The sequence below is a fragment of the Rhipicephalus microplus genome, chromosome X (assembly GCF_043290135.1).
Source record: "Rhipicephalus microplus isolate Deutch F79 chromosome X, USDA_Rmic, whole genome shotgun sequence".
NCBI classification, from domain to species: Eukaryota; Metazoa; Arthropoda; class Arachnida; order Ixodida; family Ixodidae; genus Rhipicephalus; species Rhipicephalus microplus.
Window position 1 is genome coordinate 31,095,365 of NC_134710.1, and position 24,483 is coordinate 31,119,847.

The following is a 24,483-nucleotide window of genomic DNA, read 5'->3' on the forward strand; positions in this document are numbered from 1 at the left end:
TGTCTTTTGACAGAGGAAAAGGGCCGAAAATGTCCATGTTGATTTGGTCAAATGGCTTATGAGGATGGTCAGTTGGTTGAAGTAACCCAGCCGGCTTATGGGATGGTGTCTTCGGACGCTGGCAATATTTTGAGCATCCCACTGTTCTCTGCACAGGTGCCTGTTACCCTGACTCCAGCTGTGCCTGCACAGCCTTTTGCTGTGTGCAGCACGAGCAGCAGCATGGCTAGCGGTGGGGGACCCCTGGGGGCAGCTGGTGCTGCGGGGGGTGCTGGTGCAGCACCTCACTACCACCTGCCACTTTTTACACCTTTCTTTGCTACACCTGTGCTCGCTGCCTCAGGCCACCACCATGTGGCACCCTGTGGTTGCTGCTTCCATCACCATCAGTTTGCTGCCCCAGCCTTTATCCATCCATCCCAGATGATGGCTGCTGCACCATTAGCCGCCCACCAGAGGGCTCCACAACATGCCACACTTTTGTCGCAGGTGGGGATTTATTCATTCACTGCTGCTTTGAAATTAATGTCCTTTTTCGGTGTTGTTGTTGTTGCGGTGCATCTTAGGGGGTTGTAGCTTGTAAGAATGGTTAACACAGTTAATTCAGACCTGAAAGGACTGAATTATCTGGTGTGTCAAATTAGGAGAGGCAGAATAAAGGAGCACAACACACTTAGTCCTAGTCTTGACAGTTCACTTTCTTAAGGACCCCTTCCTTGATAAGGATATTATATGAGCGTAGGGATACATCAGTGGACATTGAACAACAAAAAGTTATTCATTACATGGAGAACTATGTTGCAAATACATCACTGCAAGTATAGGTATGTGCTAGGTTCTCCACTAGTGGGGGAGGGGGGGCAAGGTTTATAATAGTGCCCTCATCCCTCTCCATATTGATAGTTAGAAATGATACAAAAATAAAAATTCAGTGAGGACGGGCTTTTTAGAATAGCCTGCCTTTTGTTCCCAGCTTTCAAGGGGCAAAGGTGGGCAGTAAACAGTTCTTGGAATGCAACATCAGGGGTCCTTAATTGCCATTGTCATGAAAAACCTGCATGGCCATAACCATGGACTATAGTTAACTCGAGTACACTCTAATGGCACGACCGGCATTGCTCTCGGGTCCTTCGACACGGATTCTGTGAGATGGCGACCCTGGTACATTTTCTAGCAGCTGTGTGTGTTTTGGGCTGTCGCGTGCTCCTTCTGAGTTGCAGCTGCAGTTAATTGTAATGCATGTGTTTGCTTCCTGTCTCATGAAAACAGCCATATCTTTCACTGGAGAACAGACTGGTTTTGTTTTGACCAAGACTATTGTATATATATTCTTCATACTTGCATAGCGGCTCGGAACATTCGCTACACAGTGACTGCTCATTATATGCGTACACTTACGGCATGCTTTCATTATAGCTGTGATGTAGGCTAATTAAATAGGTTTTAATGGAACAGGACACAATTGTCAACATAGAAAATAATAGAGGCCTGTTTATTTATTATGATGATTAAAAGATGACTATAAAGGTTACAGCTAGGATGTTAATGTGCAGAAGGAGGTTCCAAAGCATTGGGATAAAGTAGGACTTTCTTTTAAAACTGCACATCAAAAAATATGTTACAACAGTTTATATACTACATCGAGTGCAAAGAATAGTTGGTTGTTGCCATGGATACTATAATTAAAGGTTATAAGATGTGCAAATAATAAATGTGCATGGAGTGCTGTGGGAGAGTGATGTGAAGTATTAATGAGTAGTGTAAGAAAACAAGTATAAAGAATAATTAAAAAATGACTCTTAAAATAACAGTATAAACCATGTGTTATACTGGAAATTACATTTCTATGGCAAGAACTATATAATAGCATTTTAAAGCTAACAAGCTAAATCGAACTAGAATAATTGATAGCACTCTGAAAGTATAGGGATCAGTGTGGGCTACCCATTATTAAACTAAATTCTTTTCTATGCTTTTTTGAATTTATGAATCGTGTTTGACATCTATAAGAGCTGTTTCAGAGAGCGGCAGATGAGAAATTTGTATGCTGTGCAGAAATGAGGATAAGAGAAATAGAGCATAAGACCAGGAGTGCAAAATGCAGTAGCAAATTTATTTGAAATTGTGAGAAGGCTGCCTGCAGATATTTGGTGTCAAGCACATCGAACCAATGAGCATTAGATAGAGCTTCTAAGAATGATTTGTCATCGAAAACAGATTCATTGGAAGAGTAGAAGTAAGAATAGTGGGCAGATATGTAGTGCACACAAAGACTGGGAAATGGTCCGTAATGTCAACCTCAAGGACGCTTACACGAGATGGCCAAAAAAGGATTGGCACGTGATCTTAATTACAGTGCTGAAGCCGCCACGAACTGAGCAAGCAGGAGCATTAACTAAAACCACAAATACGAGATAAACTGGAAAAGTTCAGGAATTAGCTTATTAGTTTTTATATCTTCCCTATTACGGTATATTTATTTTCTGATAATCTGGCCATAATTTGTGCACAAGATGAAAAGGTACGGAAGATCAGTAGGAACTTTGCCATCTTTAATTTTTTGATGGACCCTTGTTCGAACAGTGATATTCAACCGACTCGCCTGAAAGATTTTGAGAGCAATTGGCAGAGTGTCTTGGTGAATACTCGATCATTCACTGTAGGTGTGGTTGTGTTGTCAGGTGAATGGTTTCAGTTGCCAGCAACTGTATCCTTGAATGCTGCCATTTTTGTGCCTATGTAAATTGTTACATTAAGAAGCATTTGCCTGTGCCGTTTGCAGTCGCAGGAGCCAGACATGGAGCTGCTTGCGGAGCAGCGGCGCAACGGTGGCGCCTACGGAGGCATGTCGCCCCAGATGAGTCATCACGTGCCACCAGGCACGCACTCGTCATCCCCATCGATGCCCCACCTCCTGCCAGACACTGTGACCAGCATGGCCCCTCAGGCGGACTTCATATGCATGGTTCGTTTGTGTTTTTCCTTAGGCTTGCCAATAAAATTAGTACTGGTAGCTTTATATTGCGTGTGCAAGTTCACAGGAAATACCAACTACTTTTACCACCAACATCAGATGAAAGGGGGCTGATTTCGCAATTACTGACATGAATTAATCCTTCACCTGTCGATTTTTTTCCTGGAAATGCATACAAAAAATGTTTTTTTTAATTGCTGAATGAAGTTCTTCAGATGAATCTATTTAAGAAAAAATTTTCTAAAATTCATTTAGGTGAACATAAAGTGACAAAATGATCATTTGTGTTGTTACATATGCATGCTTTATTTGTGAGTAGCAGTAAATGAAATCCCCCAAAATTGCTAAACAGTACTCTACTTCTTTTGTATCTCACGGCAATGCTAGACAATTGTTTTGAGTGAATGAGTGGCGTCAAATGAAAACGCTGATGGGGTATAGTCACCTTTGATCTTGTAGGCATCATCTTGCTATGCAGGCTTCCGAGATGCCGCTCCTTATCACCAGAGTTGGGTGATCCACGAGAGATTTAACACAGATCCGAAAATTAATATTTTAGATTTGATTGAGTATCCTATATTTTGTGCACCTTTCACCAAGTAGCCCGAAAGTGAACTTCGTTTTTTCATTAACTGCATAATTTAGGAGGAAAGAATATCGAACTTATTCTGTGCGGAGGGACGAATTTCGTCCCTTGTCATTCTTGAAAGTTAACGACAAAATAAAAAAAAAACAAATATTAATGTTACGACGACGATCTTTTCTTTTTTTCGAACAAATGTACGCATAATCGAGTGAAGTAGCATTGCTTGAAGCTTGTGGGCTGAAGCAAACTGCTTTTGAAACATTTCCGAACAGGCAACATTTTTTTATAGTTGCTATATTTGAAATTTGTTTCTCCTAAGGCACACTTTGTTACTTATTACGACATAATGTTTACAGTATTGCCTGCCAATACCGTTGCTGTATCTCAAATACATACTTTACTAAATGGTCTCAAACTTTCAACTTCGGTGACAGTTAAGCATATTGAAAAATAATTTAGAAAACACAGCCTTCAATTTTTCATGAAATATCACAAAAAGACTCTCGAAGATCACATAAAAATAATATAAAGCAACATGTTGCAATATTTTATTTGTAGCAAGAATATTACGGGTACGAGTCTCAGCATTTCGAGGATGCACTTAGACAATAAACACATGGCAAATCGGCTTGAAAAAAAGTGGGCTTAAGCTTTGAGTAATTTGAACGTGACCATATTTACAGAGGAAAAGCAGTTTGGGCACTTTGAGGAATGCATTTAAGTAAAGGCTCATTTCTGGTGCGCTTCGCTCAGCTTTGAATACAGTACACAGTGACACACACTCAGGCAATTCATACATATTCGCAGACAAAGCGACTAATTAAAATGCTCAGACAGCAGCACAGGAACATGAACATTTGAAGTGGCCCCCTGCCCTCTTCCATGTTGTGCTCAAAACGCTGCATGTCTTCTAGATCACTTACAGCAGGGGTTGACACTAACAAAACAGGACTATGATCTGTATCGTTAACCAATGATACTGACAACGTAGGCCTGCAACACCTGGTAACAATAAGCACTAAAGCAATCTTAAAATAATGAATTGTTTTTAAGTCATTTGCTTTGCATAGAGCATTTTGACATTCTTCAGCCATATGGGCATTTGCGCCACGATTTCAAATATCGGCTTAATTAGACCCGAGCTTACCATTCTTAAGTGGTAGAGTGAGGTGTGTGCTTTGTTATTTTTACTGACCTATGTCCCGTTAAAATGGCAGATTTTTACCGTTTCCTTACAATTGAAATCTTGGATATCAAAAGTTGGAGGGGGCTCCAAGAGGGGGCTTGCATTATTAAATTGTTGAGCAAGCAACCGATAAACAGTCCCCTGTTTAAGGCGGCAGAAGCAGTGTTACTTAATTTGTATATTCGTTATGCTTCGGTTGTCCCTTTCGCAGCTTATTCCCATTTAAGTGTACCGAACTAATACATTAAAAACAGATGACTGTCACAGCTGCCTCATGCGAGGATGTCGGTAACCAAGGTCCCAGACATGTCCCGGATGTCGCGGGATCAAATCCCCGCTGCGGCGGCTGCATTTTCAGTGGAGGCGAAAATGCTGTAGGCACGTGTGCTCATATTTGGGTGCATGTTAAAGAACCCCAGGTGGTTAAAATTTTCGGAGCCCACCACTACAATGTCTCTCATAATCATATGGTGGTTTGGGGATGTTAAACCTAACATATCGATCAAAGATGGAATAAGTTAGGGATCTCAAGCCTCGACTTCAAAGGGTGAATTTAGGTGTTTTATAAGGGTATGCTTAGTAGTCATTCTCGTTCACTGAAACTGCTTTTCCCCCGTAAATATGGTCATGTTCGAAGGACCCATAAGCTGGAGCCCACTTTATTTAGGCCGATTTGTTATGTCTTTATTGCCTTAGTGCATCCTTGAAAAGCTGACTCGTACCCGTAGTATTCTTGCTGTAAATAAAATTATGCAACATGTCTCTTCATAATATTTTTATATGATCTGGGAGGGTCTTTTATGGAAAAAAACAACAACAACCGAAGATGAGTTCTTTAAAATATTAGTTATGCAATAGGCTTAACTGTTTCCGAATTTGAAAGATTGAGGCCATTTAATGAAATATGTATTTGAGGTACAGCAACGGCATTGGCAGGCAATATTGTAAACATTGTGTTGTAATAGGTCACAGTTATGAAACACTGGATGGTTTAATCAGTTTTTCCCCCTTTTCTTTCTCTTTTTTTTTTCGGCGGTAGCAGCGCGGCCTGGCATTAGCAACTTTAAATATAAATATAACAACTTTAAAAAAACGCCACCTGTTCAGAATTTTTCCAATAACGGCTTGCTTCAGCCCACAGGCTTCAAGCAATGCTGCTTCACTCTTCATTTTGTGTAGATTTATTTTAAAAAAGATCGTCTTTGTAACATTATTTTTGTTTTTATATTGTCGTTAACTTCCGAGAATGACAAGATGCTATGAAACTATGTCTCTCTGTAAGATTAGGTTCGAAATTTTTTTCCCCTAAATTATGCAGTCAATAAAACACAAAGTCCACTTTCCGGCTACTGCATGGTATGTGCATAAAATAGTAAATACTCATTCAAATATAAATTATCATCTTTCGTACCCGTGTTGATCTCTTGTGAAATCAACCAGTCTGAACTTGTAAGCAATATCATTTGCTCATCTGCATTCAGAAAGCTCCTCTTTCTAAAACATAAGCATCTTGATGCCCCAAGCAATGTTATATTACTGTCCTATTATTCTTTAAGATTTCAATTAGAATACACGAGTGCAGTATTGGATCAATACACTCAAACTGACATCAAATCCCTGCAAAAGGTGGACGAAAGCAGTCCGGTTCATTTTTAACAAGCTCTGTCGAGTTGACTGTTCTTCTAGTACAGTGAAAGCCAATAGCATTTCTCCTCTTAGCGTGTGTCGAAAACAGATAAGAATTGATCTTTCTCTTCTTCTCAACCCATCTCCATACCTGACATCTTTATAAACCAGATTCACAAGGCATCATCATGACACCTTATTTATGCAGAACAGATGCTTCTAAGTGCTCATACTTTCCATGCACAATCTCTTATTGGAACAAAATAATTCTGGCATCCTTTTAGTCTCTATTCCTCCTTCGGGCCAAAATTGAATTGCCTCGCCAATTCAGGTTTGATATCTTTTTATTGCAGTGTTCTTTTTCGTTTTGTATCTATCATTTTATTCTATGCTAATGTATTTAGTATTATTTTTCTTTGCCCTGAACAGTGAAAATGATCGTGTTGTTGTTGTTTTGTATTTATTGTTGTATTTATTCCTACAGTTATTATAAAACATTATGTAGTATTGATATGCATTTTTTGTTCATTAGGTCATTACTCACATTATTAATTATGATGTAGTTTGCTGTGTCTGTTTTTCTGTTGGCTATAACTCTATTACGCACCTACCCCAAATAATTTGTGATGCCACTTTTTGTATTTTAACTATGTCCTACTGAAACTGCCCACTTTCTTGGACCTAAAGTCTGCGATATATAATAAACAAAAACAATAAAAACCAAAATAAGTAACACCCCCTATTTTTTTATTACAGAAGATTGGCCTCTTCGTTCATTATTTTTCTTTCGTTATCTTTTGTTGGGGGTCACATGCCTGCTGTTGCTCTTATGGGCATCTTCATTCAGCAGAACTTAGCAACTCCTCCAGTGCCCAGTTTTTTTCGGACAATCATTTCCATGCCCGGTGTTTTGCGTTTATAGGTGCATCCACCGCGCTTAGTTCAGGGTCGACGTACCTCTGGCCGCCGCTGGCGCGCTCCTCTGGTTGCCGCTACACCTCCTCCTCCTCCGCCGCCACCGCATCCAGGCTTCCTACTGCACTTCTTGTGAGTTCACCTAGTTCCACAGCTCCGCAGTAGTAGATAAGCACGACCATGGCATATGTACTTTAGTCTGGCTTTTTAAATAATTTTGTGTAGAAGTTGGCTTTAAAGGTGTGTTAATTCAGATTTAATAGCAATTAGAGTAGTCTTGTATTATTGTTCATGAGTTGACTGTGTGAACCAAGCCCCGCCGCGGTGGTCTAGTGGCTAAGGTACTCGGCTGCTGACCCGCAGCTCGCGGGATCGAATCCCGGCTGCGGCGGCTGCATTTCCGATGGAGGCGGAAATGTTGTAGGCTCGTGTGCTCAGATTTGGGTACACGTTAATGAACCCCAGGTGGTCGAAATTTTTGGAGCCCTCCACTACGGTGTCTCTCATGATCGTATGATGGTTGTGAGACGTTAAACCCCACATATCAATCATCAAATCAGCTGTGTGAACCAAAGAATTAAGTGATAACATAATTTTGTAAGTCTACTCTTATTTCAGGAAGCATTTTGTCGTTGGCTTTTTTTTGTTCGTGACATGCGATGAAATTTTTAAAATAGTGAATTATATAAAAACTTAAACTTTCTTTGGGCAAGTTCGTGGTAAATGTTGAGAGATAGCGGAGGAAGAACTATCTTAACAGCGCTTTGTTGGTTGTGCTAGTTCTTCTTTGTGTGGTTTTCACGTTGTTAGTTTTTATATGAAAACTGTTTCCTTGCACATATCCTCAAGGTCTTACAACTCTCATTTCATCGTCTTTGAGCCATCCAGCCAGAGAAAGTATAGCTTGCATCTTGCTGAGATATCTTCACTTTTGGATCAAACATGTGACTGATTTGAATGCATGAGCAGATTGTTGGTGTGAATGGTGCTATCTAGGAATGGTACCTAGAAGAATATAGGCAATGGCTTCGTTGCCAACTGTGCGATATTATTTTTAGGATTGAAGTGTAATACAAATTTTTTTATTATGAATCTCGAAAAAATAGTGTATTTAGAGCTGTGAAAATTTTTTCTGCCTCCTATAGTACCCTTCTGTTATAATAACATTGCAACATACCAAAAAAAAAAAGGCAACCAAGTTGCTAATTCTAGTCAACTGCCAAATAAACTGCATAATATGCCAACTTTTTGTTCTCCATGCTGGGAGAACAAGTAGCAATAGTTCTCGTGGAACCCGACACCGATGGCAAAAATGTGCCTGGAGTACGTGTCGATACGCCATAAAATTCAGAGCAAACGTCTCCACCTAGCAAGCACCCTAAAATTTACCTGCTTGGTCGAAATTTTACAGTTATTGCTACTGCAATAAATGTCTTTTTTTGAGAAACCATGGAAAAGTAACTGGAAAAGCGCATTACCTCACAAATTGAACACCGCAGAAATTTCAATTCCTCCAGTACGAGCGGAGTCGCAAAGATTTGTCACACGCTGCAATCGCATTCTCTCTTCCTGACAAAAGCGCTGGAAGCTGAGCAGGGAGGGATGGGAGGGACAAACGAAAAACGTCGCTCTTGACCTTGAGCATTTTTTTTTTCGAATATGCGGCTTTTTCAGTGTGATCGCGCGCGCACTCGTGGACCAGTGACTGCCTCTCGTGGGGACGGACCTCTGCAACAGCTGAGCGGGCCATGTTCAAATCGGCCAATGGCAGATAGATGAGCTTACTGGGCTTATTTTCGGTGATTTGTCGAGAGAAGAGAAAGCTATATTTAGCTGACTTTGAGATTTATTGTGAATTGCAGGCCGCGTGCTGCACCATAACGTTTTGCTCTCGTTTCCTCGGTAGCCTCAACTGCCGTAGGGCAGCGTTTTCTGACCATGCTCAAAAAGTGTTGCAGGTGGCCCCTTTAAACTTGAAGGGGGCTTTCCGGCAGGGTGGATTTCTCATGTAAAAATTCGTTCACTGCTTAGCACCCTTACACCGCATTGAAACCACCTTCACAAGTGGTTACATGCGGATTAATACACACCTATTCGTTCATCTCGAATACTTCTAAATTTTCCATGAGTTGATTCAAATTGAAGCGAATTTGAGTACTCTACTTGTTTGTTCGAATATTGGAACCATTCGGATATTCACAGAAATCTAAAAATTGTATCCAAAGGACACCAAATCAAGTATTTAATTAATCTAGAAAGTGTCATTACCCAATGTTTGTTTTATGCCAAAAGGCGATCCAGCTGCACAGAAAATTTTGACAGATGTGTACTCCTGACAGTTATTTCAGTAATCCAAGTATGTCATGTCATCAAACTTTTTTGTTTTCATAAAGGTGTCCTAAGCTGTACAGTATTTACTCACGTAATCCTCGACTCGCATAATTCTCGCACCCCCCACATCGCCCAAGAAAAATACGATTTCTTGTTTTCCTCGAGTAATTATCGCACCCCCGAAAACTGCCGCAAAAATGTTGTCTGCTCTTTTCAGCCACTGATAATGATAGCGTGCGCCATCTCTTAAGCATCAAGCGTACTATGGCACGCAGATTCAATCCAATCCAAGCCAAGCCGAAGTGGCCAGTGCGCGTTGCGGCGTTTTGTATGCTGTGTCGGTAATCTTGCCACGTTGTAGGGCGATACTGAAGCTACAGGGCTGCTGTCATGTTGAAAGTGATTGATCATGCACTAAACAACGGCAACAGGGCCGCCAGCAGGCCTTTCGGAGCACACAAGTTTTGTGTTCGCTACTTGTGACGGCAGCTGAAAGCCACCAAGACGCGTTGGGCCTGTCGTGGGCCTAAAACTGGAATTGATGGCAAACTTTATTTCCTCAGAAGGAAACTGCGTACGATTCTGTTAAATAGCCATCAGCCCAATACTGACAGCCTACGCTTACCTTTTGAGGGCTCCTGTTGAGCGACGAGCACTACCGTTACGCCTGCAACGTCCGCAAGCTTTGCGTATGGTATTCTGATTCTCGACTATTTGCTTCCACTTTTTGTGTCTCCAATAAATTTTGTCTTGTGTTGAATCTCTGCTTTTATTGTTGAGATAAGTTTTAATTAGTACTTCTTAAAGCTTGCTGTTAGTTGCTGGTGTGAGAATCCCGATTTGCGGCCACTTCATTTTCTTTTTCGCTCTAAACGTATTTGTAGAAAGTTTTCCTCGCGTAATTCTCGCACCCCCCAACTTTTCATCGGTTTTCCGGCAAAAAAAGTGCGAGGATTATACGAGTAAATACGGTATTTGCAAGTATGTATTGGAGGTCTCGACAAAAGCTGAAGACGGTGACCATTTACAGTAAAATGCTAGTTACTAAATTTTGAATGCATGGATTATAATAACGCCTTGATTTACTCCGGTAAAGTTGCAAGTGTTAATAAGAAAAAAATGTTCATCAATTCAAACACCTGAAACCTGCAAAAAAAAAGGCGTAAAGGGCAGTACTGCTGCTTTGAATTCTCACCTGTCAACAAAAAAGAAAATATTTGTGCACCCCTAGGAAAGTCACGTCGGCGAGTACTTCGCAGTAGTGATGCTTTTTAGGAATACGAAATGATGGTAAGTGCTATTATGGGTGAGTTATTATATTAAACATTGAGCTTTCTTATCTCTATGCAGTATACATAGTTGAACATCGTTATAATGAAGGAGGGACCATTAGGACCACAAATTAGATTGTCTGATATTCAATGCAACACTAGAGATAATCATTGGTTATGAAAATCAGCAACCTGGCTATTGCAAAATCCTAAATACAAAAATGTATTATTCTGGGTTTCAAACTCACTATAAATAAGGTAGTCCCTTGTGACATTTCAAACTAAAATGAACAAGAACATCAGAAAGTGACATTACAATACAACAAAATGAAATGGGTCTGTACTTTCATATATATTTAAAGGATGCAATCTTCCTCTGATGCCTTTTCAAGGCATTGTTGAAAGAATGTCATCCAAAGGGAGCATGTGGAACAAAAGTTTATATTTAGTTTGCTAAAACTGATAATTTGTTACATCAGTGTTCATTACGAGGTTAAACTGTATGCAATATATCGTTTTGGTTACAGACAAAAAACCTTTCCATCAATTCATGCTCAATTCAAAGTAGTTTTTTTTGCAATTTGACATTCTATGAACAAATGTAGTGTATGTGGTTTTTACTTGACAATGGACTGCTTACCAAGCGATTTTTTATGAACTTGCCATTGCTTACTGCTTGTTTACCTGCTTGTGAAAGCAGTGTGTGACACTGCCCGCAGATATTAGTGTAGATCATGCTAAGGTTGAGGGATGGGGAGCATGTGTCCATCTGCACTTTTTGTGCACATGCATATTATGCAACTGCTTTTGTTCTGGCCATGACTTCTTAGTGCACCTTGTGTTACAAGTGTGCTTTGTGCACATGTCCTGGAGACATTCCCAACTGTGCTGATACTGTTAGGTGCATGTTCACTGATGCAGCTGGTGGCCTTATGATGGTTCTAGTGCCATGCTGTCCAACAACCCAGTGCCAGCATATGCGCCTGAAATGGCAACTGCAGAATCACCAGCAGCTGAGAACTATGAAGCCCTGTTGAGCTTGGCTGAGAGGCTGGGAGAGGCAAAGCCACGTGGTTTGCCAAGAGCAGGTACGTACTGAACTGTGGCTTTTTTGTTGACTCAACTCTCATGGGATATTAGGGATAATGTGCAGTGTAAGGTAGTTGTTGGGTTGGAAGAGGTATTGTAATGAAGATATGGGCAAATAGCCATACAGCTTTGAATTCCATGCGAATAGTGCATTTGTTATTCAGGTTTAGTGGTGTTTTGCTGTTGTAATGTGGCGCATCCTTTACAACCTTCAATAAGTGTCTTGTTCATCTGATTAGTAATGGACTGTTGTATTCTCTTTGCAGAGATTGAGCAGCTGCTGTCGTACCGCTTTAACCCCGAGACACACGAATCTGAGCAGACATCATGTGTGGTATGCATGTGCGACTTTGAGGCCCGACAAGTCCTGCGTGTGCTTCCTTGTGGGCACGAATTTCACGCCCGCTGCGTTGACAAGTGGCTCAAGGTGGGTGCAGTACATGTTGACAGGGTGCATTGCTATATCTATGTTGCCATTGTATAGAGGGTCATCACAAAATATTCATTTATCTAGCACATTTATTGGCTGCCCCCAACATAACTTCTTATAGCTGTATTCCTTTTGTTTTTGTTTCTCAAAGCTGGCTTCAGTTTACACTAACTAAAAACTAACTTGAAATGTGAAGTAGAGTAGAAGAAATTTGACTTTAAGCGTAAATATTTACAGCGCTGCTGCACGACATTCAACAAAAACGTAAAGTAGGGCGTCTTAAATTTCAACATTTCGCAAAGATCTTGGAGGGGTGCTTTACGTTTGCTTTGCTTGACTTGCTTACGCTTGCTTCACTCATTTCTTGCGACCTTCTCCCCAAGTACCTGAGACAAAACTAAGTGTAAAAACATAGAAGAGGAAGCAAGCATGACATAGAAAAGGAAAATAGAAAGAACAAGAAAGAGAAATAGAGGAAGAAGTAAATAAAAATAAAAGGCAGAAAACATGGAAAAAAGAAAGAGGGAGAGGATGAAAGGGACAAAGAAGGCTGCCTATATTAGAACTTTTTACTGGCCAGGCACCACTAGTGTGGAAGTGGCCTTTTTGCGTAAGAACACTGCCAAAGCCAAAATTTTCATCGCTTGCAACTTCATTCACAATGTAATTGCGGCTCAAGATCTCTGTGTCCCTATTAGACGTGTCCCCTGGACCAATACCTTTTTATGTACCAACTACGCGATTGTGGGGCGATGATCATGGCTGTCTTAAAGCCCACACCGATTCCGGCTGGCCGCGAATGTTGTGTTCTATACATTTGCGGCACAAATTAGCAAAGCTTCACTCTCGGCGCTCAGAGAAATGTCTGAATTAATCGGATTGTGGCCAAGTTCCACTAAATCAGTTTTAGTGCCATTAAGCAATACATTCGCTGGCCGGGCCAGAGAACACGTCCGAATTACCCAATTTCCCAAAAAAAGGGTGTCGTATTAACTATTATTTTACTGTATTAGCAAAATCTTACAGTTAAAATTAGCAGAAGGTTTATTCTAAATACTTCTCCAAAACACTTCACTTTGTCAACATGATTACCGTACTTACTCGCGTAATCCTCGCACCCCCCACATTGCTCAAGAAAATCGAGCAATTATGGCAATCCTGAAAACTGCTGCAATAATGTCATCTGCTCGTTCTAGCCAATGATGATGATAGAACGTGCCATTTGGCGCCATCTCTTAAGCATCAAGTGTACTATTGCACACAGATTTAATCTAATGCAAGCCAAGCCGAAGCGGCCAGTGCGCGTTGCGGCGTGTTTTGTATGCTCTGTCGATAATCTTGGCACGTTATGGTGTGATACTGAAGCTACACAGCTGCTTCATGTTGCAAGTGATAGATCATGCACTAAACGACTGCAACAGGGCCGCCGGTAGGCCCTTCGGATTCTACGAGTTTAGTGTTCGCTACTGGTGACGGCAGCTGAAAGCCACGAAGACGCGTTGGGCCTGCCGTGGGCCTAAAACTGGGATTGATAGTAAACTTTATTTCCTCAGAAGGAAACTGCGTACGATTCTGTTAAATAGCCATCAGCCCAATACTGACAGTCTACGCTTACCTTTTGAGGGCTCCTGTTGAGCGACGAGCACTGCCGTTACGCCTGCAACGTCCGCAAGCTTTGCGTATGGTATTCTGATTCTCGACTATTTGCTTGCACTTTTTGTGTCTCAAATAAATCTTGCCTTGTGTTGAACCTCTGCTTTTATTGTTGAGGTAAGATCTAATTAGTACTTCATAAAGCTTGCTGTAAGTTGCTGGTGTAAGAATCCAGATTTGCGGCCACTTCGTTTTTTTTTTTTCGCTCTGTACGTTTTCGTGGAAAGTTTTCCACGCGCAATTCTCGCACCCCCCAACTTTGCATCAGTTTTCCGGCAAAAAAAGTGCGAGGAATGTGCGAGTAAATACTGTAGTTTAGAAAGCGAAAATTTAAGCTAATGGAGAAGTAAATGTTTTCTGTACTCGTTCTACTTACAATGCTGAATTGTTGCGAGGAACCAGAGGGAACAAGCTGATCAGCTTTCTGTGGCAGGCCCCTAGGAAGCATTTTGGTAACTCTTACCTTTTAAATTTGCATTGGTGGGATCGAAGCATTCATAACAACGCAAAGTTTACTATTCATGTAGACAATACCAGCTCATCTTTTGTGGGACAAATAAATGCAAACTTGACAATAAGAGCTAAGGAGACCCGTATTAATATAATTTGTGTCAATGAAAACCATTTAAAATGACATGCCAAAATTAGGCGGCATTGTTTAGTCTTAAATTGACTTGTGTAGTGTGAAATGCAACTTGGACGGCAAAGAAACACGCATACAGCGGAGACTCTCAAGTAAGGGTTTTTTGAGCATTATACTAACGCACATGCATACACAGTCGCGGTTATTTACTCTACCAGATCCCTCTGGCATGAGCAGATATTCTTATTGAAAGGTTGTGGGGCCTCGCAATGGAACGCTACTCTCTCGGAACATGGACACGATAGACGCGGTCGAAATAAGCCAAACAATACACATTTAAAAGCTTTTAAATGGACTACGTAATCGACTGATTACGGAGTTGGACAACGAGAGCAAAAAAGGAGGTCTTAAAATTAACCCGCAGAAAATGAAAGTAATAATGTACAACAACCTCGGAAGAGAACAGGGCTTCGAGATAGGTAATAGTGCACTTGAAGTTGTAAAACACTGTCTACTTAGGACAGGTAATAACCGCGGAGCCGAATCACGAGACTGAAGTAACTAGAAGAAAAGAATGGGGTGGGGCACAATTGGCAAGAACCCTCAAATCATGACAGGTAGATTACCACTAGTATCCCTCAAAAGGAAGGTATATAGCAGCTGTATCTTGCCGGTACTTGGCTACGGAGCAGAAACCTGGAGACTTGCAAAGAGGGTTCAGCTTAAATTGAGGACGATGCAGCGAGCAATGGAAAGAAAAATGGTAGGTGTAACCTTAAGAGACAAGAAAAGAGCAGAGTGGATTAGGGGACAAACGGGGGTTAAGGATATCATAGCTGAAATTAAGAAGAAAAAATGGACATGGGCTGGGCATGTAGCACGTAGACATGATAACCGCTGGTCGTTAAGGGTAACTAACTGGATTCCCAGAGAAGGAAAGCGGGTTAGGGGGAGACAGAAGGTTAGGTGGGCAGATGAGATTAAGAAGCTTGCGGGTATAAATTGGCAGCAGCAAGCACAGGACCGGGTTAACTGGCGGAACATGGGAGAGGCCTTTGTCCTGCAGTGGACGTAGTCAGGCTGATGATGATGAAATCGACGATATCATCAGCCAAATTAATACACATCAATTGTGATCAACATGCTTAAACAACCTTACACAAAATTACACAACACTCAATAACATAACAAACACAAGAACACACACAAGGTGCCGTCGTCAATGCTTGACTCAACACGAGGGCCCATGGCAGTCGACCTGAGGTGCCGTGCACCACGGACCCAGTGCTAGGAAAAAGACAACCGTTCGCGCCAACTGCGACGCACCAAAAAGCCGCTCGTCTTTCATGTGCCGCCACCTAGGCTTTGCCGCCTGGCATCATTGCCGACACTACCGTTCTAACCATGATTCCCGCCGCGGTGGTCTAGTGGCTAAGGTACTCGGCTGCTGACCTGCAAGTCGCAAGATCGAATCCCGGCTACGACGGCTGCATTTTCGGTGGAGGTGATAATGCTATACGCCCGTGTGCTCGGATGTGGGTGCACGTTACAGAAACCGAGGTGGTCAAAATTTCCGGAGCCCTCCACTATGGCGTCTCTCATAATCGTATGGTGGCTTTGGGATGTTAAACCCCACATATCTATCAATCGTTTAACTATGATGATGATGGTGGTAATAAACACTAGCGAGCACAACGCCACCTATCGTTCAATAGTTGTGACCCCTGAATGCGGCCAGACATCTGCCACGAGGTGGAAACTACTTTACAGGGGTTGTTAGCACCCCCACAAAGTTCGCCCTGTGACATTACGAAAGCGCCACTGAAAATAGGAATGTAATGACTGATTATCAAACCTGGTAGCACCAGGTTTGATGAAGCATCAGTGCTTCAATGAGCACCCATATGGCAGAGCAAAAGCATAAGAAGGAGCAATGAACGCATCAACACACACAATGACTGAGCGGCTTGCCTTTTCCAACAAATCCATTGCTTCTGTCGCTTTTGCTCATGAGGCCTTGTGGTAAACAAGCAAAATCGCACTGTGGCGAGTTTTTGTAGGTGTTAAGGCAACCTAATCCACAACAATTGTTAATCGACATCTCTTGAAGTTTTCGCCACCACATACTATGAACTTTGCTCTGTGGAAACACGAAAAACATAGAAAACATACGTATGACATAGATAACTACAGAGGCTGTCTGCTTACTTTTCTGAGAGTAAGGAGTAGTAAGTGTGCTATCTACACCCCTCTCCCGTCGGGACGCAGTAGGCGTATATAATATGTGGCAATACTTGCGCTCAACAGCAGGATGGTATTTTGTGATGTTGGTATCTATTGACAAGTGTTGCAGTAATATTAAAATGCATGAGCTCCCATTGTCTTATTGTGTAGGCTTGCTTACTAAGGGCCACTCATTTAAACAGTGATTGATTTTGGTGCTTTTTAAGTGTGCACAGATAAGCATTCTTGACATCTGTGGCAGTCTGCATTGGAAATAATTTGGAACAGAGTTTCCTTTGTTTCTGGATTGTGGTAACCATCAGTGACCATGCAATTTAGGTGGATCAAGTGATCACAAAATGTAGAAATCTTTGTGTACTTCAAATTTTTTAACATGATGTTTAGGTGTCCTCAGTATTTAGAAATTAGGTACCACCAACAGCTTTCAGATGTCGAAGTTTTCAAGATTCTTTTCAGCAGAAAAAGGCTGGGGGGGTAACTTTCTTGAAGCGCCTTTCCAAGCTGATAGGAAAAAGGAAATGCTGAAGTGTATATAAAGTGTGCTGCTGCTCTTCACATCCCTAATGTTTCTCACTTTTTGATACCAAAAATGAATTCAAATATTTACTTTATTACTAGAACTAGACAATGTTCTTCTGGTTGGTATATAAAAACCCATTTGTTTACATTTTTTAAGCACTTTGTAAACTGTTGAGCATTACATTATGAACACGGCAGCCGAAGCTTACGAACACCCATACATGGCAGAAAGAATTTGTGCTGAGGGCCCTGCGGCATTTATATTTGGTAGCCAGTAGGTAAAAGAGACTACCTACCTTTCTTCACCACTTTTTTTTTTTTTTTTTTGCATCATCTATGCGGTGGTGTAGCGGTTATGGTGCTCGGCTACTGACGAAAGGGTCGCAGGTTCGATACCTGTCGCGGTGGTCGCATTTTGGTGATGACTAAATGAGACAGGTCTGTGTACTGCACGATAATGGTGCACGTTAAAGAACTTTAGATGGTCGAAATTGTCGGAGCCCTCCACTACGACGTCCCTCATAATCGTATTGTGGTTTTGGGATGTTAAACTCATGATATTCTTCTCTTTGCATCTTAATGGAAAGCGAGCTGTCTCAAGTGTTCATTCTTGCAGCAGTTTCTGTAGAAAGCTTGTCGAAATTTTTTAGTCTTCCAAGTTCTGTTTTTTTTTTTTTTTCAAATTGTGCACTAGTTACTGCATGCGATGGCAATTGTGCTGGTGAAAGTAAAAAACTTGAACTGCATTTGTGTTCTGCAGGATTGATTAGCTTTTGTTCAACAATAAAGTGGTTAGTGTAATAGTCGTTTAGAGCATGCACTTGATCAATTGAAGAATTAGTTGAAACCTGCAATAACAATATAGTATAAAAGTGAAATTCTTGACAATTAAATATATTATAATCTTCGATGAGTGTCCGTAGGATTCAATGCATCTTACATCACTGGACAACGAAATGTTGCTAAACAAGTATCCAAGATGTAAGGATTTTTCAGCTTTACAGTTGGCTGCATCATTTTTTCCAGAATAACCGCACATGCCCGATCTGCCGAGGCGATGCAGCTGAAGGTGGACAGAGCCCTGGATGAGCATGCATTCTTGCTGCCTACCAGGATGACGACCAGAAGTGGCACCACATCGTTCTCCTTTCTCATTCTTTTTTTTTTTCTTTGGCGGGGACTTCATTGTGTCGCTGACACCTTCGAATACTGTGGAGTCTGCCAAGAGTTCTGCAAAGCTGACAAAATGCTTGGTTGTGGAGCTGCGAAAACCCAGTGTCCTCTTTTGTGTGTGTCACTTTTCTTTGGGCCAATATTATGCCCACCAAAATTGAATTCTGGGATTGAACAGAACCGATTCGGACTTTCTTCTTCTTCTTTGTGCAATACAAGAGGTTCTCCAGTCTTTTGTGCATCTGTGTTGGCGCTTCACCATGTAGAATATCTCTCCAACAGCTCTGCAACCAAGTTGCTTCCCAGTGCAAAGATCGAGCAAAGTGTGAATGTGTTTTTGGTTTTGCAGTTTCGTTTTCGCATGCATGTATGTGTTGGTAAAAAAAAGCATGGTTGTCAATCCTTGGTGCCAGGTAGCCGGTGAATGAATGAATTGCGACCTCCTCGTTTTGGGCGTTGCCTAGGATGTTCCCAATGCCAAGGCTTAGTTGTTGCCCAGAAATGTGCCCAGTGTGCTGCTTACTAGGTTTGTCTCATAATGCTGGAGGCCATTTGCTGTGGCTCTTTTTGCAACTTGGCTGTTGTCTCGGCTCCTACAATTATTTTTTTTGTCCAGAGTTTGTGGGTTGCTTAGAGCCAAAGCTAGGTTGCGAATGAGCCAGAGGCTGGCCACAGTTGTCGCTCAACTGCTAGTGGTCCCTGTTGTGCTGAAGTTGGTGTGTGTACTACTCCAATGTGCTGGATGAAGTGTGACCCCCCCCTCCCGCCCCAAAGTACACCAGCAAAGTGACTAAATCTATTAGGAGCTGTGGTGCCACTGCGCGCTGTTTATTTGATCTTCCACCATGCTGCATGTTGGCAGCCATCGGGGGTTAAGGGCAAACAGTCCCATGTCACCCGCTCATTCATGCCCACTGCACATATTTAAGAACTAGCATCTTCATTTAAGCACTTGCTTGCCTTAGGCTTTGCCCTTTAATCATGCTGTCCCCTGTGACAGCTTGGCTTTCCCCCACTTGGCAGCAGTGCTGGTCATGCAGGAATTGTTTGACTGTCCAGCTTGATTTTTGTCTTTTGAAATGTATTTATGTAATGCCATTCATTTGTCTAAGTCGTTTTTTAAGGCTCATTGCTCACGTTTCTCATGCTGCATAGCATTGTTGCGTTCTTCTTGTTGGTACAGTTGTCCAGCATTTCACACATGCCACTGTACTTCCCACCACACCATTGCCGTGTCTTAGTCAAACCTCACGGCTTACTTTTTGCTGTTGCGTTCTTTCATTGAATTTTTTCATTACTCTGCGTGTGAGTCGTTACGGACAGTTGTCCGACATATTTTTTATATTCGTTGTTCAGTTCATTATTGTTCTTGCATGCATTGTTTGACAAAGGTGTTGTCGATAATCCTTTGGGGGTGATAACCTGAACTGTACTGCAGTATTTGACATACCATAGCAACAAGCGTTCTGTTTCTCATAGACATAACATGGGTGTCTCAGTTGCAAGTAAGGTTTTGCAATGCTGTTGTAGCTTCCATTTGGGACGTGTCTGCATCTTTGCGCTGCACAATAATTGTTTGTGGCGCACATTTTACTCAGGGGCAGTCACCCTCAAGTTGTTACCTTTGCTGTGCTGTATTTCGTTTTTTTGTTTGTGTGTGCTTGTGTGTGTGTTTTCATGTCAGTTTGCAACCCGTCAGTTGAGCACCATCCAATTGCCAAATTTCTTGAGGCGGCTAAAGTGAAAAGTGCAAATTTTAGTGACATCATTCACCTCCGCTCAATTTGCCTGCGTATTGAGGCAGCATTGTTTTCTTTCCTCCCTCAAATCATTCCAAGGCAGTGGCTCACTTCCCTGGCTTGGCACCTGTGCACTGAAGCCCACACAGTCCAGCAATGGACAGAGAAGGATATTTTCGAGCCCATTGCAGGGCAGTCGTGATGCAGTCCCCTTTGTTCTACACTTGCTGTCCCTACGGCTTCCTCACCAGCAGTGCAATAAGTGTGCTCCACTTTTTTTTTTTTTTGCCAGCCCTGCCTAGACAGTTTGCCTGATCTCAGCCGAATCTGCCTGTGTATATACATATGACGCACTGCTAGGAAAGCCTGTCGTCCTCCTGCTGTTCACTGCTGAATAGCCGTGGCAAGCCTGCGTTGCAGGGTGCTTGCTTGCGCATGTAGCCATTTACACTGCTGGGCTGCACGGTTGTTTGTTTCATGCACCCTCTTAGCATTGTTTTTTTTTTGATGGGCATTATATTTGCTGTGTTTGTTTTGTGACGTGTTACAAGAATGTTGAAAGCAAGCTACTGATGCAGCGGAACTTAGGTCATGCAGGAATTGTTTGACTGTCCAGCTTGATTTGGTGGGTGTGATTTGATTTTCTGAAGCTTGATACTTGTGTCATTTCTTTGTATTTTTCATTCTGAAGCTTGATACCTGTCATTTTTATGTATTTGGAAGCATTGTTGAAATGCCATTGGCTCTCAGTACTATTGATTTGTTAATAATACTCTAGAACTAAACACGGGTAGCTTTTGCTGCAGTAGGGATTCCATTTATAGTGGTGTTGGCTGGCCACAGGGCAGTTGTCAAGCATCAGCAGAGCTGTCGACAGTCTTGTACCATGCCATTTTTGACTCTTCATATAACGTTTGGTTAAGGAGTCTGATTTAATCTGGATACTTTTCTTTTTCATGGGGTTATTTTTTTTTCTGAAGCATGATACTTGTTTCATTTCTATGTATTTTTTTGTGAAGCTTGATATTTGTTCCATTTCTATGCATTTTTTTTCTGAAGCTTGATACTTGTTTCATTTTTATGTATTTTTTTTCTGAAGCTTGATACTTGTCATTTCTAAGTATTTTTTTTTTCTGAAGCTTGATTTGTTTCATTTCTATGTATTTTTTCTGAAGCTTGATACTTGTGTCATTTCTTTGTATTTTTCTTTCTGAAGCTTGATACTTGTCATTTCTGTGTATTTTTTTGCTGAAGCTTGATACTTGTTTCATTTCTATGTATTTTTCATTCTGATGTTTGGTACTTGTTCCATTTCTATTTTTTCTTGTTAAAGCTTGGTACTTGTTTCATCTCTATGAGAAGGGCTGCACGGAGTCATTTTTTTTACCAAGTTGTATCTTCCTCAAAGTAACTTGCGTAGTTCCGAGACTTCCTTGCAGTCTCTGGTGGCATTACGTGTAGCACGCATGTGGCCGATCTTGCACCAGCCCAGTTTTTTGCCTTTCCGTAGACGGCAGGAGTCTGGCCAAGTCGGCAGTGTTTGGGTGTGTGCACCAAAACACGCGCAGCTTACACATTTGTGACATTCCAGTGTGGAGATGTGCCCACTTTCTATGCAAAGTTTCTCTGGACTCTGCAGCATCAGTTGAGTTTCCGATTGTCCAAGTGGCTCCTTCGCTTTCTTACCAACTCTGGCTGTCACTTGCGAGTAATCCTTCCTGGATGGTAATGTCTGAATTCTAGTGCAAGCCCCAAAGTGCCAATAAAAATTCAGTACCACATGTGTGTGCATTTACATGTTTCAAGAGATGCTTGTTTTCATTTGACTGTTTTATTTCTTGTGTGTTTGTACAATAAAACATTTTTAATCGCTACACAACCTTTGGCTCTCTCTGAAGGTGTCAATAGCAGTCCTCACGTTTGGAGGAATCGGGACAAATTTATTCTTTACACGTTGTTTAGTGTCCAAACCCCACTCTGTGGCATAGTTTTAAAATGAAGTAGGCCACTGTGCTGTAAATTTTTTTAAGTTAAAGATGTTGCCTCTGCAACTTCTAATTTGACAATTTTCATGCAGGGTTCTTAAATTGAAAAGTGGCATCCCTGCTTAGTTATTTGTAGGCATCTGAGCTATTCTTCACTTAATCCAGTTTCTATTTGAATTGGCCAGACTTGTAGCTGAACTAGATTTAATAGAGATTGTATTGCACTTTCAGAGGCTGGAATATTTGATTCACCTTCCCAGTCTTCGAATAGCACATCTGCACATGTTAAGATAATGCATTAAAACTGCTGTATTTGGAGATATGAGCAAAGCTTTTGGGTGGGATGTTGATGAAGATATTGAATGCACAGTTGTCTTGGAAATGACAACTTTAAAAGTGATTTAAGTGGACACTGAGGACATCAAAAAAAATTTTTTGGCTCCAAAAGATTTCAAAGATTTTATTTAGTATGTACTATGATGCATGTTGCCGGCTTCACATCATTTAAAGGAACCCATAAGAGCTTTTCGTATGCATGCTGCAACATCATGCTGCTCTGTAGTGAAACGCTGAATACAGTCTGACTATATCGCATACTTGAGCGCTGCAAGTGAAGAATCAATGTGAGTGGCTCTTTGGTGCCATCCAATTTTTGTTGCCTATACTCTAAAATGTTCATGCTAAATTTGATTTTGATGGGAAGCGTAGCAGTTGTATATTAGCTGTACATATGAAACTTTGCCCTGGACTTGCATATAGGATACTGTGGAGCAGCTAGAAAATGTATTCAGAACCATGTAAAAAGGCCCTTCTAGAGTCTTGCACACTGGAGTTAAAAGTTAGCAACTAGCATGATCAGGAGTGTTAAAATTGTGCAATTTAGAATCCGATCGAATATTATTCAGTCTCGGAACCATTACTACAACAGCCCTAGATTTTTAGAGCGATTCATTTAAAATAACTATTCACCAACTTTAAAAACAATTATATAAACTGAGGTACTCTATTACATCACAGACTGCATCTTTTGATATATTTAGTAACCAGAATGAACAACAGCAGTTCATTAGTCAAGGCCATAAGTCGCCACCACCTTTAAAAAAAAAACCAAGACGTTACAACGAAACCATGTTTCGTGGATCGACATCTCGATGAATCTCGTGGTGATGATAGTGGATCAGACAGTTGCTTTAGTGCCACTACACTTAGCACTTACTAGCAAGAACACCTTCATTCTGTGTGCAGTATAGCATCAATCCTGATGGAATGCTTTTTTAGGTTTTTTAGGTCTGAAAACTTAGCACGTGGTCTTCCGGAGGGTAGAAGGGCCAAGTGGTGGTCGGGGACACGGCTAGCATGTCGAATGTGCGCTCGGAGGCAATCCACAACTCTATATGTCCTGAACTCTCAAAAGCTTGAGTTGTACGTACCTTAGTAATTCAATTATTAAAACAATAATGATGCCTTGCTTCTTTAATTTTGTTTTGGAGTCTTCCTATTAATACCAATTATTCAAAAATTATTTTAAAGATATTCTGTATTTCCAATAGAACTCTATTAGATCCACTATTCAAAATTTTCAAATATCCGCCTACCCCTAAGCATGATCCTTTCTATGCATAAACTCTGCCTCCAACTTTTTACTTCTGTGTACACCTAGACAGCGAAATCGGAATGAAGTTGCAAGTGTGTTGCAGGCAGTGCTAGCAAGCAGAATTGGTGTTCAAAGTTAAAGGCATCATCTGGCTGCCTGTGGCTGTCACTATTTAATAGTATTATCAGTGCCTCATACACAAGTGGCTTAAACTGATATGTAATGAAAAGAGCAGGATGTAGAAGCAAGAATCTTTCAACCTACAATTTACAACACCTGTGCTTTATTTGAACATGATTGTGCAACATACAAAGATGGTATGTTGCACCATCACACACAAATTTTGGATCAACGTATAACGCTGTCTTCACTTCACTTTATTTTCCTTAAAGACCTCGCAGGGAGGTATTACATAAGGGGTGGGGTTAACATAATAGTGGCTACATACAAAACAGTGGTTACATACATTTACAAGATAGCGACTACAATGCACGTACAGTATAGTGGCTACAATACACTTATTGAGGCATACCAAGTTTTATTTTTTCATAAAATGAGGATAAGCAGATAGATGAGCACTGCGAC

General features: G+C 41.3%; 1 protein-coding gene across 2 annotated transcripts in view; it reads left to right on the top strand.

Moving 5' to 3' along the window:
• mura (ring finger protein murashka) overlaps nt 1–22,198 on the top strand; it is a 195,311-nt gene extending 173,113 nt beyond the window's left edge. For both annotated transcript variants that reach the window (XM_075876139.1, XM_075876140.1), the window contains 6 exons: nt 157–489; nt 2,783–2,965; nt 7,295–7,419; nt 11,811–11,977; nt 12,245–12,405; nt 18,434–22,198. In XM_075876139.1, the coding sequence (XP_075732254.1) occupies nt 157–489; nt 2,783–2,965; nt 7,295–7,419; nt 11,811–11,977; nt 12,245–12,405; nt 18,434–18,496 (1,032 nt within the window). In that variant the 3' untranslated portion in view covers nt 18,497–22,198. The remainder of the gene's footprint in view (nt 1–156; nt 490–2,782; nt 2,966–7,294; nt 7,420–11,810; nt 11,978–12,244; nt 12,406–18,433) is intronic.
• The last annotated feature ends 2,285 nt before the right edge of the window (nt 22,199–24,483 follow it).